Source organism: Eurosta solidaginis, chromosome 2 (assembly GCF_040869045.1).
Source record: "Eurosta solidaginis isolate ZX-2024a chromosome 2, ASM4086904v1, whole genome shotgun sequence".
Classification (NCBI taxonomy): Eukaryota; Metazoa; Arthropoda; class Insecta; order Diptera; family Tephritidae; genus Eurosta; species Eurosta solidaginis.
Genome location: NC_090320.1, coordinates 273,190,319 through 273,212,053, shown reverse-complemented (window position 1 = coordinate 273,212,053; position 21,735 = coordinate 273,190,319). Strand labels below are relative to the sequence as shown.

Genomic DNA, 21,735 nt, shown 5'->3' with positions numbered 1-21,735 from the left:
CTTGCAACTCGGCAACTCTAACACCTGAAGTTTTCTCGCTGCACTTGAAAAATAAACACACATGGTATATTTTATTTCTTAATTGCAATCGAAATACTGATAAAAGTTTGTGTCAACTGATGAACTCTTATATATGTAAAGGTGCTCATATGTATATATAAAGGTGGTTCTAAAGTATTGAAACCCAAAAAATAATGAAGTGTATCTAACAAGCTAGGAGTGCATTCAAATCTTTTGGTTGCTAGCAGAAATAAACGGCGCATTTGATATTCATATTTGCTGATAATATGATTATTAATCCGATAATATATCATTAAAAAAGCAACTGGAATATGCGCTTGATTGCAGAACATCAATGTTGTTGGTTGATTTAATCATTATAATCTTCTTTAAACCCTAATGACAGTGCTACATGAAGGAAACAAACTAATGCTAGCCTGGGCCGGGGATGTTATGTTAAAAAAACTGGTCCGGATTCAGGCATTTGAATTTCGGTATTATGTGACTTCTCCAAAATCGAGGCACGTGAATTTTTGGTGCATAACGAAAGTTCAACCTTTAGAAAAAACAGTTTTTAATATTTAGAAAATTTGAAGGATCTGGAGCAGTCTTGCATTTGGCTTTTTGAGCGACCTCCCACTGAGTTCGTCAGAAAAAGATTTTGTATTAAATAACATAAAAGATTAAATTTATTCTCAGGGTGCATATAACTAAAGTCAGATATATTATTTTCCGCCATACAAATTAGAACCACCCTTACATATGTAAATAAATTCACTTCTAGAAATCAAGCACACTTCAACATTTCACGTGGTAGATTTTTCGCGAGTGTCTGCGCGCATTTGCTTGGATTAATTGAAATTGAAAAACATGTATGCGTGAAGATTCCACTTTTACACATTTTTCTTACAAAAACAAAAAGTCAACCGGAAACGTTGAAAGTGCGCTTTGAAATTGTGAGCAACATGCAGCATGTGGCAAGTTACAGTAACACTTGAAAACCGTAATAGTATGTGCAACGATAATCCGACAATATATGCGGAATGTTACCGGCAAAGGAATTTGTCCCCAAGTGAGAATGTTGTATAAGACCTTCAGTTAATAAATGAAATAAAAACACATGGTATGGGGTAAAGCTAAAAATAACTATGGGGAAGAGCAAGAAGAAACGATATAGGGAAAATAAAACGTAACGTCAGGTGGCACTTAACCTTATATAAATTAACGTTTTATAGTACGTTTTATATTTTTATAAAGGTAGCGGACTTGCGTCCGCTTTCATATTTATTGGTTGTGATTCAACTTAAGAATAATTACAATGAATGTCTTAACTTAAAATTACACCTATCATTGGCCATACGTCACGTTGCATTTGCATGTGTGTCCTATTTCTTGTTATTGCCCAAAATCGAACTATTGCTGATTGTTGTTTACTGCGATCGTTGCTGACTGTTGTTTACTGTGCTTATTGCTGATTGTTGTTTGTTACAATTAAACCGATGATGAAGCATTTAATGAAGTTGCGCGTGCAGGCCGTTGGTAAGGGTCAACTTGGTAAGCGGTTGCCTTAACTCTTCCCCCTTTAAGTGTGAGCGTCCTCGATCATTAGTAGGATGGCAAATTGTTAAAACTCACATATGTTGGAATATGATTTTCTTGACTTGACTGGCTAACTTCTTGATTCGTAATGGATTGTACTGGCTTTGCTATTTCTTCTTCTACATATCGTATTTCCACGGATCGTTTCCTTAGGAAGAAAATAAGTATTATGATTATTAGGAATGCTGCCGTTGTGAAACTTCCGACAGAGAGTGTCGCTTTTTTTAATAGAATTGATTTGATGCGTGTTTTTGATGTGCAGGTCTTTTAAAGCTTCTAGGGAGAGTAACTCAGTGTGGTCTTTTTCTAATGGAGTTGGCTGTAGTATTGCGGGAATGGTTTCAATTGGTCTTGCTTCAACATTTTCGAATGTTTGGCCGTTTATTTTTATTGTTGCATTGTTAAATATTATCACATGCGTTCCATTGATTGGTTGAGATACTTTATCAGTTTGCACTTCGCCTTCCAACCGGTTTAGCAATATTATTCCGGGTTTGATTTCTTCTAAGGTAGGGACGTGATGGCCGTTTGTTGTCGAACAAGTCGAATTTAAACTATTTATTATTCTAGCTACACATAAGTCTTTACTTAAATCTATAACATTTGTTTCTTTACAGATCGTTAGATCATTATAACTTTCATATTCATTTTTTATTCCGTACAGTGAATATTTTCCTTTTATTATTTCATTATACTCAGTTTTTATTATAGTATTTTTTGCTCTTTTTACAGGTCGTATGATAATTCTTCTAAATATTTCTTTCAGTGTCAGCGGTATTTTAACCATGTATAAAATTTTCATTCCTTTACTTAGTACATTTATTTGTGATATTTCTAGTGCTTCTTCGGCACTTTTAAATGATATTTTTTCCTTTTCATCTTGTTGATTGACAATTCTATTTCTTCTTTGCTTAATATTACAGAGTTCAATATATTTTCTTTTGCCCATTGGATGGCATATTTTATATTTATTAATTCTTCCTTAATTAACCTAATTCTATTTTGCAAATTTATTATGATTTCCGTTACAACATTTTCCTCTTTTCTAATAGTGTTTATCATTCTATTAACTATATTAGTTATGTTATTTATTCTTTTTTCAAATAGGTTATTAATTACTACTTGCTCATTATTATTTTCGTTTAGATTATTTAAATTATTGGTTATTATGTTTAAATCTTCGTGGTCGGGAGATCCAGCTATGTATTTCCATGCCGTTCCCAATATATCAATGGATCTTCTAGTTTTATAATTGATGTTAGAGGGTTTAAGTGTATTTAGGATTTCAAGGGTTTGAATGGTTTCATGTTTGAGGAGGGGATATAGGAAGTGATCGTTAGGGATCTGGTTATTTATCTCTTCATATGCCTCTGTCAAAAATCGTTCGTATTTTTCTAAGTCGATAAGGTGAATAAGTCTAAATGTTCCGTCTTGTATTTTCGCTTGTCCATTGTCTATTGTTACTAGTTGGGATTTGCTGTAGTCTAGAATTCGAACGTCTGAGGAAGAGGTAGTAGTAGTAATGAGGAGAATAAGAAGTTTGTAGAGGTCCATTTTGCCTGGAAATTTAATTAGGTTTTTATTAGAGATTTGTGAATTGTTCGTCCTGATACTGTTTTAACTGTTGTCCTGTGATTTTCCAAGACTTCCTCCTTTTTATACTTTGGAGTTAGCTTGGAACCTAGTCTCTTGTTAATTTTAACATAGATTATTTCTCCTATGGGGGAATCTTTATTTTCAGGTCTGTTTTTGTTGTGATACGAGAGATCCTGTTCTTGTTTTTTCCTGAGTAAGGCAATGTTTTCTTGCCTTTTCTGTTCTAATTGTTGTGGGTCATTGTAAAGTCTATTTCCGAAAAATATTTCTATGGGTTTGTTCTTTGTGGTTGAGTGAATCGACGAATTGTATTCCTGTACCGATTTAAATAGAAGTTCTTCGAATGTTATTGTAGGCTGATTGCTTTTGAGACATCTCATTATTTCTGAAAGTGTGCTGTGGAATCTTTCTACCTGACCGTTACTTGTGCTACTGTACGGTGGTGTGGTGTGGACGTTAATGGACATTTCATCCTTAAGTAAGGATGAGATTGAGGCAGAGTTAAGAGATTTTTCGTTATCAATTACTACGAGTCTTGGTATTCCAAATGCGATCATTAGTTCTCGAATCTGATCTTTAATATGCACTATTGCTCTAGAAGGTATCATTTTAACCTGGGCATATTTAGAGAATTTATCAATTGCGGTAAGTATTAGTTTTTTCTCAGTGGAATATATGTCAACGTGAACTATTTCACCTGGAAACTGAGGAATGGGGGTCGGCTGAATTTGCGGTTTTGCTGGATGCCTATCGTATTTTTGGACGCGACAAGTTGAACATTTTTTTACAAATTGTTCAATTTTCGCATACATTCTTGGAAAGTAGAATTTACGTAAAATTTGGGTTTTATTTTCGCGGCTGTTTCTGTGAGCTCGTTGATGTTCTTCGATTATAATTTGCTCTTGTTCTGTTTCTGATGTGACGTCCTGAAGTAGAGTTTGTGTGTAACGGATTTTAACATTACTAAAGTGGAGAGGAAATATTTCCTGAATTTTACCCATCAACCCTTCTGTAGTGTACAGACCGTTGACGAGGGCTGGATCTAAATATCTTTTAAATATATCAATGATGTCCTGTGTAGAAAAGTTTGGCTTTGTAATTGTATGTCTGTGGAAAGTAGGGAATGGTAACTGGAACGAGTAGCTATCCTCGTTGCCAAACATTAGAAACAATTGATTCTTAAAAGCATTTATGGGGGCTTCAGTGGCAGGAATGAGAGGGTGTGAGGAGCTTTCGTTGCTATGTTCTGTAGTTGTGAGGGTGTTAATGTCAGTTTGTGGCGGTCTTGATAGTGCATCTGCAACAACGTTTGTTTTTCCGGGCTTGTATTTCATCTCATAGTTGTAGTCTTCCAGGATACACTTCCATCTTTTCATTTTTCCATTGTGGTTTTTATTGCTCAATGCAAAAGTGAGTGGCTGGTGATCGGTGAAAATTACAACCTTTGCAGATCCATATAAGTAGTTTCGTAAGGAAGTGAGGGCCCAATTTATTGCCAGCATTTCTTTTTCATTTGCGGCGTAATTCTCCTCAGTTTTATTTAGTGATCGAGATATGAAAGTTATCGGTTTCCTCGATTGTTCAAGGACGGCACCTAAAGCGTAGTTTGAAGCGTCTGTGGTGAGGTGGAATTCTTCTTTGAAATTAAGGTACGATAGTATGACTTCTTCCGATGTTAATGCTGATTTTATTTTATTGAAGGCATCAATAGCGTCGTTATCGAACACAACCGGCTTTTTGTTAGAAGAATTTTTGGACGCATGTCCATCTTCCCCTCTTAAAAGCGAGGTCAGAGGTTTTGCTAACTTAGCGTAATCTCTGATGAAGCGTCGATAATAGCCCGAGAGGCCAAGAAAAGATCTTAGGTCTTTCAATGTTCGTGGACATGGGAATTCTTGAATGGCTTTTACTTTAGCGGGATTGGTCTTTATACCTGTGGGGGATATGATAAATCCTAAAAATTCGACCTCTTGACGAAAAAATTCGCACTTGTCGAGCTGGACTTTCTTGTTCGCTTTTTCTAGCGTATGAAAAATTTTTTCGACGTTTTGAATATGGCTTTGTTCGTCTTTGCCAAACACTATTATATCGTCTATGTAGACATAACATATTTTTCCTATGTGCTCCTTCAATATATCGTCGAGTGCGCGCTGAAAAATAGAGGGTGCGTTCTTTAGTCCGAATGGAAGTCTTGTGAATTCGTACTTCCCGTTGTTAATCGAAAATGCTGTCTTTTCAATGTCTGATTCTTTTAATGGAATTTGATGGAAGCCACTTTTCAGGTCGAGAACGGAAAAATATTTGTTGTTTCCCAGCTGTGAGATAACCTCATTGATTTCTGGGATTGGGTATCTGTCAGCTATTGTTTGAGTGTTAAGTTTTCTGTAATCTATTACTAGTCTATATTTTCTTTGTCCTGATGCATCAATTTTTTTTGGCACAACCCACACGGGTGAGTTATATGGTGAACGGGATGGTCTGATGATTCCATCTTTTAGTAGATTTCCTATTTCTTTTGTTACGAAGTCTCTCATAGCAAGGGGGTATGGGTAGTATCTTGTATAGACTGGGGTATCAGAGGAGGTCCTGATTTCTCCTACTACTGTAGTGGTGTATGTTAATTTTTCATCGGGTTCTGAAAAAAGATGTGGATAACGTCTAGTCAAATGGTGTATGTGTTGTTTTTGTGTAGCTGTCATATGGTCAGTTCTAATGTCAATTTTATTAACGGTTGGAGAAAGTTTTTGTTTAATTTTTATTCTTAGGCCATTACCTAATGTCAGGGTATCGTCGCGTATATTTATTGTTGAACAAAGGTCCTTAAGACTGTCATTTCCTTTTATTCCGTCAAAGGATTTTAATGTGGGAAGTAAGAAGAATTTCAAAGGTGTGTCATTCTTGCCGAATATATTAATGATGGTATGGTGGGTAATTGCAACCTGTCCGGCAATAGAGTTTGCGATGAAGGGTTCGTCGTTGGGTATTTTCTTTGGGACATGACAGGGTTGGATATAGTTTTTGCTCGATCCTGTATCGATCAACATTTTAAGAATTTTCCCGTTCTTCGTTCTACATTCGACGTAGGGTAACGAAGAACTTTTCATTCTAAAAAATGGATATCAATATGGTCCTGCTTTTCAGGATATGAGCATCCCTCAGCGTATTCCTGGACTGATTGTCCATTTTCTTCTGCTGTTAATGCTGTCTCGTACTCCTGTGCAGTAGGAGTCCAGTTTGGTTGATAGTATTGGTCAGTTTTGTATTGTGGATCTTGTTGGTACTTTTGTTGGTGGTCTTGCTGGTAATCTTGCTCACTTGCCTCTACGTGGAAATTCCTCTGCTGTTTTAGGGGTACTTGTTGTGAGGAGTTTGATTGTCTCTTCACACCATTATTGGCTTGTGGTCTATTCATATAGTTTACCACTCTTGAATGTAGGGATTTGTCGACGTCCATTGGTTCTGGACGTGGAGGTTGAGGCTTGAAAGGGGTTTGTTGACCAAATGGTCTATTTGGTTAATTATTTTGGAAATTGTTAAAGGTAGGTTGAGGGCGATAGTGATACGCAAGATTCTGGGCTTGCATCTGAGGTCTTGGCATGTATGCCAACTGGGGGTAAAATTCATTGGCCGGTTTTTTGGGTGGTAGAGGTGGTCGGAAGTCATGAGGCTTCCTATTTGCGCTATTGCTATTCATTGCGTAATGGGAACGAAAGCTTTGGTTCTCCAATTTTAGGCACAAGTGAAGAGCCTGGGGAAGATCTACTGGCTCTCTCATTCCAAGCAATCTTGGTAGATCACCTTTCAGTCCTCGTATGAAAGTGTCGAGGGCTTTATCACGGTATGTGCGGGTAAGTAAATGCATAGATTCTGCACCGACTTCCATGCATCCGAGCTTATTAAGGATAAGGGAGAGATGGGAATAGACGCGTTGATAGAATTCTTGAATAGTGAGGTTGCCCTGCACTAGAGAGGTCATTTGGTACTCGATAGTACCTAAATCTCGCTTATCGGCGTAATGGAGAGTAAGGCATCTTGAAATAGCCTTCCAATCCAATGGTGTATTGTAAGATTCGAGAGCAATATCGGCGTTGCCCACAACTTTGTTCCTTATAACATTAAGGATGCCGTAGTATTTTGGCGTTCCTTTTAGGGGCTCGTAGATCTGAAGGAAACGATCTACGCTTTTTTTCCAAGAGTTAAACTCTCCTGGATTACCAGAAAATTCGCGGAGGCATCGAACAACGTCCGGTATTTTGTCGAGTTCCTTTATGTTGTTCAAGTGGTTTTCGTCTATGGTTACGTCAGATATATTGGAAAAGTAAGCGTTTGGGTTAAGGGCTGCCTGTACTAAATATCGTCCTTCCTGCTTGAGCATATTGGTGACAAGTCCTGTCATTATGGTTGTTAATTGATCCATATTAAATTGACCTGAAGGAGCGGTAGTTGGTTGAGAAGGTGGGTTAGGCGCATTTGCATTTAACACAGGGGGTCGGATTATGCCACTAGGGTTTGACATTGTTTGAAAAATTTATATTATTTCAGTTTGCTATTATTAATACTATTAATATATTTTTTTTCGTGTTATTATTCTCTGGAGGGTCCCTTTGGTGGTGAATCGCAGAGAATATTCGCTGTTATAAGCTGGAGGCTCCCCACGAACGTGGTGAATCGCAGCTTTGAATTATATTATTTTATGGCTGTACAAGCCAGATATTATTATAAATTGGTATATTAGATTGTAAACTAGTCTAAGCAATATTTAGTTTCCTAAAAAAATTTTGTGGTAAATCCTTATGATTCTTATTCTTTCTTTTGGATTTTGTTTTTTTTTCAAGATTTCTTATGTCTGTCCTAATTTCTTTTCTCTCATTAATAAATATTTTATTTTTATTTTTATTTTTTTTTTTTTTCGCTAAGATATTCTGATATAATTTCGATATGATTTATTTTGCATCAATAATTGATAATTTTTTTTCACTTTAATATTTTGGTATACTTTCGATATATGTAATTTCTTTCCTTTATTTTTTTTCAATCACTTCGATATAATTTCACTTTAGAAAAAAAAATTTTATATTACCTAAACTAATCTTACGGTAAGCGCCTCCTGGCGGTGGGATATTACTCCTTTTTGCTGCCGCTACTCTGGTATCGCCAAATCGCACTATTGGAGACGTGCGTTCTTCCTACAGGAATCCAACGCTGGGTTCTTTGGGGCTGGCTTTTGCCTCGATATTCACGAAACTCGTTTTTTCGCGTTGGCACTTTTTGCCAAATACTATTCGACCGAATACTTATTTTATCGAACACAATAACACCGGCCCCTTCGTTAGGCGCCAATTAACGTTTTATAGTACGTTTTATATTTTTAAAAAGGTAGCGGACTTGCGTCCGTTTTCATATTTATTGGTTGTGATTCAACCTAAGAATAATTACAATGAATGTCTTAACTTAAAATTACACCTATCATTGGCCATACGTCACGTTGCATTTGCATGTGTGCCCTATTTCTTGTTATTGCCCAAAATCGAACTATTGCTGATTGTTGTTTACTGCGATCGTTGCTGACTGTTGTTTACTGTGCTTATTGCTGATTGTTGTTTGTTACAACTAAACCGATGATGAAGCATTTAATGAAGTTGCGCGTGCAGGCCGTTGGTAAGGGTCAACTTGGTAAGCGGTTGCCTTAACTTATACCCATATTGGCAGGGACCGAGCTAAAATGTTTTTTTTTTTTTTTGTATTTTTATGCGTTTGGCCTCAAAATGAATCCTACCGTTGCGGCAAGGAAGACACTAACTAAAAACGTTTCATTATTTTTATACTCAGTTGAGCAGAGCTCGCAGAGTATATTAACTTTGATTGGATGATGGTTGGTTGTACAGGTATAAAGGAATCGAGGTAGATATAGACTTCCATATATCAAAATCATCAGGATCGAAAAAAAAATTTGATTGAGCCATGTTCGTCCGTCCGTCCGTCCGTTAACACGATAACTTGAGTAAATTTTGAGGTATCTTGATGAAATTTGGTACGTAGATTCCTGAGCACTCATCTCAGATCGCTATTTAAAATGAACAATATGGGACTATAACCACGCCCACTTTTTCGATATCGAAAATTTCGAAAAACCGAAAAAGTGCGATAATTCATTACCAAAGACGGTAGGTGAGTTGAACTTATGACGCAGAATAGTAAAATTTTGGACAATGGGCGTGGCACCGCCCACTTTTAAAATAAGGTAATTTAAAATTTTGCAAGCTGTAATTTCGCAGTCGTTGAAGATATTATGACGAAATTTGGCAGTAACGTTACTCCTATTACTATATGTATGCCTAATAAAAATCAGCAAAATCGGAGAACGATCACGCCCACTTTTAAAAAAAATTTCTTTTTAAAGTCAAATTTTAACAAAAAATTTAATATCTTTACAGTATATGAGTAAACCATGTCAACATTCAACTCCAGTAATGATATGGTACAACAAAATGCAAAAATAAAAGAAGATTTCAAAATGGGCGTGGCTCCGCCCTTTTTCATTTAATTTGTCTAGGATACTTTTAATGCCATAAGTCGAACAAAAATTTACCAATCCTTGTGAAATTTGGTAGAGGCTTAGATTCTAGGACGATAACTGTTTTCTGTGAAAAAGGGCGAAATCGGTTGAAGCCACGCCCAGTTTTTACACACAGTCTGGCCTTCCGCTCGGCCTTTAACACGATAACTTCGGCAAAAATCGATATATCTTTACTAAACTCAGTTCACGTACTTATCTGAACTCACTTTGTATTGGTATAAAAAATGGCCGAAATCCGACTATGACCACGCCCACTTTTTCGATATCGAAAATTACCAAAAACGAAAAAAATGCCATAATTCTATACCAAATACGAAAAAAGGGATGAAACGTGGTATTTGGATTAGTTTATTGACGCAAAATATAACTTTAGAAAAAAACTTTGTAAAATGGGTGTGACACCTACCATATTAAGTAGAATGAAATGAAAAAGTTCTGCATGGTGAAATAAAAAACCCTTGAAATCTTGGCAGGAATACTGTTCGTGGTATTATGTATATAAATAAATTAGCGGTATCCAACAGATGACGTTCTGGGTCACCCTGCTCCACATTTTGATCTATATCTGGAAAACGCCTTCACATATACAACTACCACCCACTCCATTTTAAAAGCCTAATTAATACATTTAATTTGATACCGATACCGTACAAACGCATTCTAGAGTCACCCCTGTAGCGGAATTCACTCACTTATAACGATGCGATTTGTCTAGATTTTAATTAACGATTTTTTCGCTTGCGTTATCGATTATGCTATTCACTAACTTAGTTTTAACGACTCGAAATAAATGAGATTAAAATTTCGTTTTTTATATTAGAAAGGTGGCAGCACCGCTTAAAGAAACCTAAAAAATGCGAAAAGCAACAAAAGAGTGCCAAAAATAAATAAATTCCGCATACTAACTGCTTTTAAAAGTTTTTACATATTTTAACAAATGGCAAGTAAATGCGGTATTAATTTTTGTTTCTCTGTTGATATCGCAGTTATTCTTGTACCCCTTAATTGACCATCAAATTTAGAAATAATATCATGAGCCAAGTCTAAGGTTAGTCGGTACAGCTTTAGAAACTCCGTTGCATTCAAATGGAATGGGTCATCTGCTTCTCTATGAACCACTGGCGATGAACTTAGTAATTCCTCATTTTGTGATAAAACGTACGCAAAGTACCCAAATGCCATTTGATTTATAAATAAAGCAGTTTTCCTTTTTGAAAGTATTTAATTAAAGTTCCGATTTTCTTTTTTAACTAAAATTGTCAGAAATATTAATATCGTGATTTTTAACGCAGCCAATTTACTTGCCGTTTATTTAACGACACAGCTGATATTCGATAAACGAATATCGATACAAAATAGTTACTGAATAACGAAATAGTTATAGGTATCTATTCGCAAATAAAGCGATGGCAAATGTCGTTAAAAAAGTTAGTGAGTTCCACTACTGGTCCACCTTTATGGCGATATCTCGAAAAGGCGTCCACCTATAGAACTAAGGCCCACTCCCTTTTAAAATGCTCATTAGCACCTTTCATTTGATACCCATATCGTACAAACAAATTCTGGGGTCACCCCTGGTCCACCTTTATTCCGATATCTCGAAACGGCGTCCACCTATGGAACTAAGGATCACTCCCTTTTAAAATACTCATTGACACCTTTCGTTTGATACCCATATCGTACAAACAAATTCTAGAGTCAACCCTGATCCACCTTTATGGCGATATCCCTAAATGGCGTCCACCTATAGAGCTATGGCCCAATCCATCATAAAATACTCTTTAATACCTTTCATTTGATACATATGTCATACAAACACATTCCAGTGTTACCCTCGGTGGTTAAATGGTTATTTTCCCTTATATTGTCACCATAGCTCTCAACTGAGTATGTAATGTTCGGTTACACCCGAACTTAACCTTCCTTACTTGTTTGTTTTAAAATTGGGCGGCGACCGAGATGGTCGGGCTAGCACCTTAATGGTGCTGTGTTACCGGAGCGTACCGGCAAAGGACCATCACATCCATAACACTCCCCAAAGCCTTCGGGGTGTAATCTTATCGCTACAACAACAACAACAATTACAATGACAATGACAATGACAGTGACTATGATGATGAAAATGGCAATGACAATGACAGTGACAGTGACAATGACAGCAACAATTACAATGACAATAACAGTGACTGTGACATTGACAATGACAATGACAATCACAGTGAAACTGACAAAGACAATCACAATACAGCGACAATGAAAATAACAATGAAAACGACAATTACAGTGATATTGACAATGACATAGACAATGACAATTAAAGATACAATATTAATGACAATAACTATGACAGGGATCTATGATGTGAAAGAGAATGATAATGTGAATGTGTATGAGAAAAACTTGAGAAACTGAATATGAAGGAAATAAGGCAAGACAAATATAATTTAAATTTAAATTTAAATTAAACTAAAATAAGAATACGAGTGAGAATGAAAATAAAAATGTGTAGCAGATTAATGGAACAAAAAGTATGGAAGGCTAAGTTCGGGTGTAATCGAACATTACATACTCAGCTGAGAGCTCTGTAGATAAAATAAGGGGAAATTACCATTTAGGAAAATGAATCTAGGGTAAAACTGGAATGTGTTTGTATGACATGTGTATCAAATGAAAGATATTAAAGAGCATTTTAAAATGGAGTGCGCCAAAGTTCTATAGGTGGACGGCATTTCGGGATATCGCCATAAGGGACCAGGGGTGACTCTAGAATCTCTTTGTACGATATGGGTATCAAATGAAAGGTGTTAATGAATATTTTAAAAGGGAGTGGGCCTTAGTTCTATAGGTGGACGCCTTTTCGAGATATCGACATAAAGGTGGACCAGAGGTGATTCTAGAGTGTGTTTGTACGATATGGGTATGACATGAAAGGTGATAATGAGTATTTTAAATGGGAGTGGGCCTTAATTCTATAGGTGGACGCCTTTTCGAGATATCACCATAAAGGTGGACCAGGGGTTACTCTAGAATGTGTTTGTACGTTATGGGTATAAAATTAAAGGTACTAATGAGAGTTCTTAAAGGGATTGACCACCGTCATAAGGTCAACCCACCTACCAAGTTTCATCGCTTTATCCCTCTTTGGTAATGAATTATCGCAGTTTTTCTGTTTCTGAAATTTTCGATATCGAAAAGGTGGGCGTGATTGCAGTCCGATTTCGTTCAGTTTAAATAGCGGTCTGTGATGAGTGCCCAGGAACCCACATACCAAATTTCATCAAGCTACCTCAAAATTTACTCAAGTAATCGTGTTTACGGACGTACGGACGGACATGGCTAAATGAATTTCTTTTTTCACCCAGATCATTTTGATATATAGAAGTCTATATCTATCTCGATTAGTTTATGCGAACAAATTTAATATACTCTGGGAGCTCTGCTCAGCTGAATATAATAAGATGGAAAGGGAAATTGGGGCCCAGAAGTATAATTTAAAGCAGTTCACAAATTAAAACTCGAAAGTGAACTTGGAAAATATGGGGAAGATATAAAAAAAAAAAAATAAATGTAAGGCGCGATAACCTCCGAAGAGATCTAAGGCCGAGCTTCTCTTCCAATTTGCGTCGTGCTCCTCTTGATTTTTCCCTACAAATTGACCGGACGGGACCTACGTGTTTTATGCCGACTCCAAACGGCATCTGCAAGGCAGATGAGTTTTCACTGAGAGCTTTTCATGGCAGAAATACACTCGGAGCGCTTGCCAGACACTGCCGAGGGGCGAAGCCGATTAGAAAAATTTTCTTCTAATTGAAAAACCTTATTTCTAAAATTTTGATGTTGCTGGAAAAGTATCATACTAGGATGGTAAAAGAACCTCATCCTGTTATTTTGAGAGAACCCAATTCTGAATTGATTGGTTACGTAAGACTGGAACATCATGCTTGGGTATATGACTCATTGGGTTTTCGATAGTTGTTGATGTATTTGCTTCATCTTGCGGTGTAGAGGATGGTGGATTCATTGTAAACTTTTTAATTTGGGATGGTTACTTCACTTATTATTTTTTTTTAAATATTTTTTATCTGAAATTAGCACTTCACAATTTGAGTTCTTCACAACGACTTAATGCATTCACAAAAACTGTTGCGTTATATATGGTATACGAGACGAGGTAATAAGAATGAAATGGTAATTTCAATTCTACCTGCTGTGTCTTGTGTGGCTTAAAAAAAAACAACACAAGCAATTTTACGATCTGCAATTGTGTCACAGTGATACCTTCATTTTTTAAAACGGTTGAATAAAAAACCCACACAACTATGTTTACGACATGCAAATGCATCACAGTGATGCCTTGGTTTTAAAAGGGTTGTAAAAACGCTAATTTCTAATAATTTTTTTTTAATTTCTTTTCTATTACTAAGTTAAATTCATTTTTAGCACGCTTTTATTAGCTTGGCCTATATGTAACGGAATCTTTGAGCTTAATTTTCACCGGTTTCTAGAAGTCTGATTAATTTTAAACCTTCAATACGTATCAAGGACCAATGACAATGCATTAATGCGATGGTGTGGTGACATAAGGTCAACGGCCATAAGGTCAATTGGCCTTATCACCACTTTGAATGGCGATAAGTTTGATTGCAACTTTGCACACCTATCAAGGCTCGATGACAATGCATTAATGTGATGTTGTGGTGACATAAGGTCAGCGGCCATAAGGTCAATTGGCCTTATTACCACATAGCCATTTAGCTGATTTTTTCATGTAAAGTGCAAAACCGGCGATTTTTTGAAATGTTTGTATGGTGAACCCCCAGGGGGGTTTCAGGATGTGTGCCACTGGCATCGGTGGGTCGGGCCTCCAAAGTTAGTGGGGGTTGGTCATACATTTGGACTCGATTGGAGCACTCTAAATGGGTCAAAGTGGGATTTTTCAAAATTTTCCCCTCCCAAAAGTTCGACCCAAATTGGGGGACATCAGAATTCGTTTTAGAGGTATGGTTCCTTCGGCAAAGTTTTTTACTTTGATCCCTAGAATACGATTTTCACAGAGCAATGAGTCATTTTTAAATCGACCTGCCCTAATACATATAGATATAAAATTGAACTGCTGGCGTTTATTTCCCTAAAAACCAAAAAGGCTTGCGCAGAGCATATACTCAATAATTGGTTTATATTTTCTTTAAATGAGAAAATTGAAGTGGTATAGGTAGAGGGAGTGGGAGTTAGAGAAGGAATGAGAATTAGATTGGAAGTAAGAGTTGGGGCAAACATGGAGGGAGAGCGGGAGTGGGAAGGGGCCTTTGAGTAGGAGTTGACTTGGGAGTAGGAGCAAGATATATGGCATAAGGTGTGGACAATAAATATAAGAGGAATGGAGGATTAAGTAGAAGAGAATAGTATACGATTTCAAGAGAGTAAGTAAGGCTAAGTTTTCAAATGTGGACGTACTAATTTTTGGAAAAAAAAACATAAACCAACATAAATGTCACCTTTAATTTGACTATTTTCTTAAGTGTACACACACCGATGCTAAAGACATTTAAAGACTACAAATAAACCACCACAAACAGTATCGGGCTGAGTAACGGCAGTCACTTGCATACATATGTGCAACTGCAATCGCTGCATAAATATGCAATTTCTGCTAGTTCTTGCTAGCTTAGCGTACGGCAAAAGAATTCTTGAAATGCAGTTGGCAATTTTCATTTGCCATCATTTGTAATTCGTAATAAGTTTATAATTCCACTGAAGATATTCGAAATGAAATGGGAAATAAAATTTATAAAATAAAAACTCTGAGTGCAATAGCAAAAGTGAAGCAATAAAATTGCTAGGTGGCAACGTTTTTAGCTGCGCTCTCTTACTTTTTCTTCACAGATTAATGTAGTATCAGTATTCTCCTTGTCAGTGCTGCATGCGCTTTCCTCCTACTTTCAATTTAAAAGAATGTACTAGAGTATTACGTAGTTTTCTTTTTTGCGCAAATTTTTTTCATTTCCTTTTACTTTGCACATTGCAGGTTCACATCCGCCACGGATAGTCGAGCATCCGATAGATACGACAGTGCCACGTCATGAACCGGCGACACTTAACTGTAAAGCGGAGGGCTCACCAACGCCCACAATTCAATGGTTTAAGGATGGTGTACCATTGAAAATACTGCCAGGATCCCACAGGATTACATTGCCAGCAGGTGGATTGTTTTTTCTTAAGGTAAGGCATAACAGCAAAAAGCAAGAAAAGAAATGAGACAAAAACAAATATAAGTACTTAGTACTACTAAGTACAGTTTTTTTTTTTTGATATTCTTTGTCTAGCATATTTGGCTTAGTGGTTCGGTGCTGCGTTTGGTATTATTTTCTATTTAAATTAAATTTTTTCATTTCTTTTTATTTTTTTCCCTTGTTTGTTGTCTTTTTTTCTTTTATGTCATTTGTCCGCTGAGCCGGATTTATGGGTTGCTACAATGGTGGTGGCAATACTTCGCGCACAGTGAGCTTTGCAAATGAGCCCGTGGCAGTGCAATTATATACGATGACATAACAATCAGACAAACACACACACAAACATTTACTGTCATTCATTCATTACGTTCTTTCATTTGCAAATACTAAGCTTGGCATATAAGCCGGTGTTGACTATAAAGACAGCAGGTTATTTACACAGATTTTTTTCTTTTCAGATTGTGATCTTTCCCTTTCTTTTGCTTTCTTGTGAAAAAATGTTATTTGCAAATTTAATTTTAAACTAAATTTTAACGTATTGCATTGTACTTTAAAACAGTCCTTGATGTTGATCTTTGATTGGGCTGAAGGAAAGTAAAAGAGAAAAGAAATTTTTTATCGACGTTTAGTCGATTTGTTACTGAAAATGTATCGCCTTTTAATCGAAAAATGTCGATTTGTTTTGGACAAGTTATCGAATAGCTATCGAACATTTCTCGATTTGCTATAGGTTTTTTTACCGATTTGTTATCGCAGAGTTACCAATCAGTTATCGACATATTATCCATTTTTTTCGTAGTCTTGCTTGTTTACTATAGACGTGTTATCGATATGTTATAAAAAAAGCTATAGATTTTCAAAGAAAGAGCCATCGATTTGTTGTCGGAGTGTTGTAGATATTTTTTGTTTTGAGAAGAGTTATAGAATTTTTGTCAAAAATGTATCGATTAACTATCAAAAAGTTATGGATTAGGTATCGATTTGTTATCAACACTTTGTTAACGGGGTGTTAATGTTATCGAAATGTTAGTGGTAAGTTGTTATCGAAAATATATCAATATGATATCGAAAAGTTATCGAATTTTATCAAAAAGTTAACGGTTCATTTTCGAAAAATTATTGTGTTTTTTTCGACGGCTCATTTCTTGGCTATGAAAAAGTTATATATAATACTTCAAAATGAAATCGATGACATATCTGTAACCCAACGATAACAAGCCGATAAGAGCCCAAAATAAAGCTGGTTACTTGAAGATAATAACCCAATAAAAAAGCGAAAACCCGACAGTAATTTCACTTTCAATTATCAGCGGATAGTAACATAATAACTTACCGCTAATGGTTTTTATTAATAAGAGTCCGATGAAGCTTTTCCCAAAAAGCCCGAAGTTATTTCTTTCTGGTAAAGGTATCACTTCCCATTAGACTTTGATCGCGGGTAGAGTAAATTGCTTCGGAAGTGTCATTTTTAGATAGAAGTGGCACGGCAGCGGTATTCTTAAAGGTAGTGAATTATGTTCCGCGTAGATATTACAACCAGCATCACCAGAAAATTTTTAGTCATGCGTAGACTCTCATTAAAGAGAAGAGATATCATCTCAATCGTGCTACTCTGGAATTTTGGGAAATTTTGTTGTTTTGAGAGAGAGTGTTTTAATATAGTTCAGTTGACCAAACGTTTCGGAAATAATCTTCAGAACGCAAATATCACTAATCTGTTAACGCTCCAGGGTAGGACTGCATTCAGCCAAACTGCATCAAATTTTTCATAGTCCCTATGTAAGAGTTGTAGGAAGAGCTTTGCATTTTGCTACTACTAGTGCTAAGTACCGTTTCAGCTTCCGCAGGATTGAATTTGTGTACGGCTTTACTTGAACAGATTTCCAACACTGTTGAATGTGGTCAGTGATAATTCACGTAAAGTTTTGTAATTTTTTTCGGTTGCTGTTAGGGAAATGTCGTTTCTCTTAAAGGTCTCATGAGGAACGAGCAGCAGCAGAAGATTGAGGTGAAGATACAGAAGCGTCGCTCCCTTACCTCAGCTAGTCGAAAGAGAGCCACATTCAAGGGAATAATCGATCCGCCTTAATATATATCCAACCTTCTTTCGATAAGTTTTCAAATTGTAAGCTGTGGTATTAAATTTTTGCTATCTAAGATGACTTGCAAGTGAGGTGAGACGTTGTCTAACTGCGTCGCGAGAGAAGAGGATCTTTTACGCAGCATTGGCATTGTGGCAACAGTTTATGAGGAATTTCACCTTAAGAGACAGGTTGTGCCAACCTTTGCTGTTCCCCTAACTTACAATAATATCCATTGCGCAGCGATAACAGCAAATGGGAGGATCTGCTATACAGCATCATCGATTCACACCTGGCTAGTCACTGGATTGGTTATTCCCCAAAACGGCATGTCCTCCTGAGTCAAAAGAGGTTACTTTTTACAAATTTCACAAATCCATCTATATAAATAGTTATGCATATAAAAAGTGGAGAAATTTGGCATTTTTTATTTGGGTGAAATACTTTGTCTGCTGAGTGTTAGCTGTTGCATGATCCCTTATTTAGTGTGTGGCTTCATTGTAATATACTTTTAGGCGCAGGTGCAGTTACATTCCAGTACCACTATTTGCGATGCTTTCACTTGATTCATTAGATTATCCTTCTTTTATTTATTATAAATTATGTCTTTATAAAGCCGTTGTGATATTTTTTCACTCTTCTATTTCCATTCTATTTTATTCTCATAACATATTACTTATCAATTTTACTTAATTTTAATTTAAGCCTTAAGCATTTATTTTATTTTTGTGTTGATAATTACTTCCTGACTGGTATTTCTGATTTATCCTTTTTCCTCTTTCCAGGTTTAAACAAAAGGCTTTGCACTATTTTGTATAACCTAACCTCTTCCTAAAAGGAGCCAATTTTTTATCCATTTTTTTTTTTTTTGAACTTTTTGTATATACATTTTTCTGCGTTTACATCACTTTTTGTGATTTATTTAAATTTTCTGCTACATTTTCGATTTTTTTTTTTTTTTTCATTTTTTGTTTTGTTTGCAACTCATCTTTCAACTGTTGAACGTTTGAGCTCACTAATTGCTTTTTTTATTTCACTTTTGGATGAATCATTTCCTTTTTTTATTTGTTTTATAGTTGTTGTTGTTGTCTTTGGTACGTTGTTGTTTTTCTGAGCCCGAAGCCTCATGCAGTTGGTAGATTTCGCACCTAGACTAAGCGGAATGTTGATTTAGGAAAAGTGAGAGGGTACAAGAGGAAGTTGAAAATTTTTACGAATAAATATACTCAACTTCATTAACGAAAAGTAAATAGTGATGGAAAACCAAAAGGTAATACGTATCCAACATTACAAAGCTAACGCAACCTTTTGTATTTGAATTACGTTAGGTAAGCATAAGCGTAGTCTTTGATATTGGTGTATGCGGAAATAGAGAATGCTAACTTAAGGAGCATACTATGTATAACGCAACGAGTCATCATTTCTGGTGTGAACCAGAATTCTTTTGATATAAAAGTATTTATTCGCCTCGGTGGGGGACAGTAAACCTAATTGTCTTTGTTAAATTTTTGATTGTTGTTATTGTTGTTGTTGTTTTTGTTGGTGTAGCGCTACGCTCACTTCACGAAGGCCTTGGAAGTGTTTTCAATGGTGATGATCTTTTCCGGATTAGACCCGATACGTTCCGACAACAAGCACCATTAAGGTACTAGTCCGACTATCTCGGGAACGATTTGGTATGAATACATGAAACCTTCAGGGCCATACCGCCCACCCACCCCTACATCCATGAGAAACTTGGCGTTACCAGAATCCCGGCTGTTGAAGAAACTGTATTCGCCACGGTTAGGTGAGGTTGACAATTGGATTGGAGAAGCTATATATTTCGCTGGCTTACAACCCAGTTAAAGGGCTGCGCTACACAGCCCCTTGAATTAATTTGGTATTCAGTCGCTTCTGACGATAGGAATACCTGCCGCAAGTATATTCTTAGCCCCCTAATCCGCTGGGGCTTTTAAATTGGTGTGGAGTATGCGGGAATAGTGAATAGAGGGGAATATTATGTACAACGCAACGAGTCATACCTTCATGTCTGAACCAGATTTCGTATGATATAACAGCATTCTTTCACCTGATTGAGTGACGGTAAACCTTATTTCCTTTGTAAAATTTTTGGTAATATAAAGTGCTAAATTTCAATGCCATTGACAAGTGTCACGGCGTCATACATAATCTAGACCTAAGTGTACTCACTATTCTTTGGTGTGTAATGGGAACTACATATGTACGTAGAAGTGTTAATATGATCGAAATCAGACAGTCGAACAGGACAAGGCAAATCAGGAAAAGGAAGAAGTGGGCAGTTTTCGATTTGTTTTCGAAGTGTTAGGTTAGTGAGTTATCGATTATTTTCGGCGAGTTATGGAAAATTTATTGATTTACTATGAAAAGTTATCGATAATTTTTGTCACAAGTTAGCGATTTGTTATCTAAAATTTTCGATTTAATATGGGGGTGTTACTATATTAATATCGGCTTATTATTGAAAACTTATCGATTGGTTACCAAAGCGTTATCGAATTTCGTTTCGATGATTTATCGGGTTTTATACAATAATTGTCGATATGTGATCTAAAAGTTATCTGTTTAGTATCGATATCAACATGCCATCGACATGTTGGCGATTTGTTATCGAAAATTTATAAAATGTTTGTCAAAAAACTTTCGATTTGTTATGGAAAAGCTACCAACTTGTATCGAAAAACTATCGGCTTGCTATCGTAAGGCTACCAATTTGTTATCGTCGGCTCAGGGGTTTGTTATGAAACAAATACCGATACAACTTTAATATAAAATCTATGACTTACCCGTAACCCGCCGATTTCAAGCCGATAAGAGACCAATAAGAATCCATTGACTCGGTGTTAATAAGACGATAGCAAATCGATAGCTCGGCGATGATAATTTTGTATCCATAGTTAGCCCATAATGAAACAATAATTCGCTGGAATTGGTTGTTAACCTGAAATTATTTTTTTCTGGTAAAACTACCTCCGTTTTAGTTTAACCTCAACACCTGGGCAGCTCGCTTGTTAATGCAAAGATATACATTTTCTGTACGTACAGTCCATGTTTACACGTCGACTATATAAGTATTTGGTACTAACGGCTTTTTTTCTTTCAGTTCCATTGCCACAAGTAAGAAAACTTTTGTTGTTCTTGCATACGTAACTGTGAATAATTTTTACCATCACCTTGTTTTAACATCTCCGGATTCTTGCTTCTTCATATCCCAGCTATCTAAGGTGATATTGAAAATTGATTTAGAATGGCTAAAGCAACAAAAATCTTTCGGCTGCCTTAATATTTTCCAAAGCTTCAGAGGTTTCATTATGTGCGAGCGGCTGTATAATGGCAGCGATAAACATGCGAAAGCATGGCACTTGGACCCTGCGTCATAGATTAGATTGATACGAATCTTTTGTTTACGCTCTCATATTTTCGCTCTCACGAGGGATTTATCTTCTAGTTGTTGCTGGCAAGAATCACGGATAAATCCCTCGCGCCAGCTGAAGCGGGTGCCAGAACAAAAAATGTGCCAGCCAAAACGAAAAACGTGCTAAAAATTTTGGTAAACTTTAGTTTGACCTACAACTGTAGAATAGTGTTCAAAAATTATGGGAAAAAGGATGAAAATACTTGTTTTAGTGTA

At 36.3% G+C, this 21,735-nt stretch overlaps 1 protein-coding gene across 2 annotated transcripts in view; it reads left to right on the top strand.

Annotated features, from left to right (window-relative positions):
• Positions 1-21,735, top strand: part of robo3 (roundabout 3) — a 344,494-nt gene that overhangs the window by 184,878 nt on the left and 137,881 nt on the right. For both annotated transcript variants that reach the window (XM_067768104.1, XM_067768105.1), the window contains one exon: positions 15,798-15,991. In XM_067768104.1, coding sequence (XP_067624205.1) covers positions 15,798-15,991 — 194 coding nt within the window. The remainder of the gene's footprint in view (positions 1-15,797; positions 15,992-21,735) is intronic.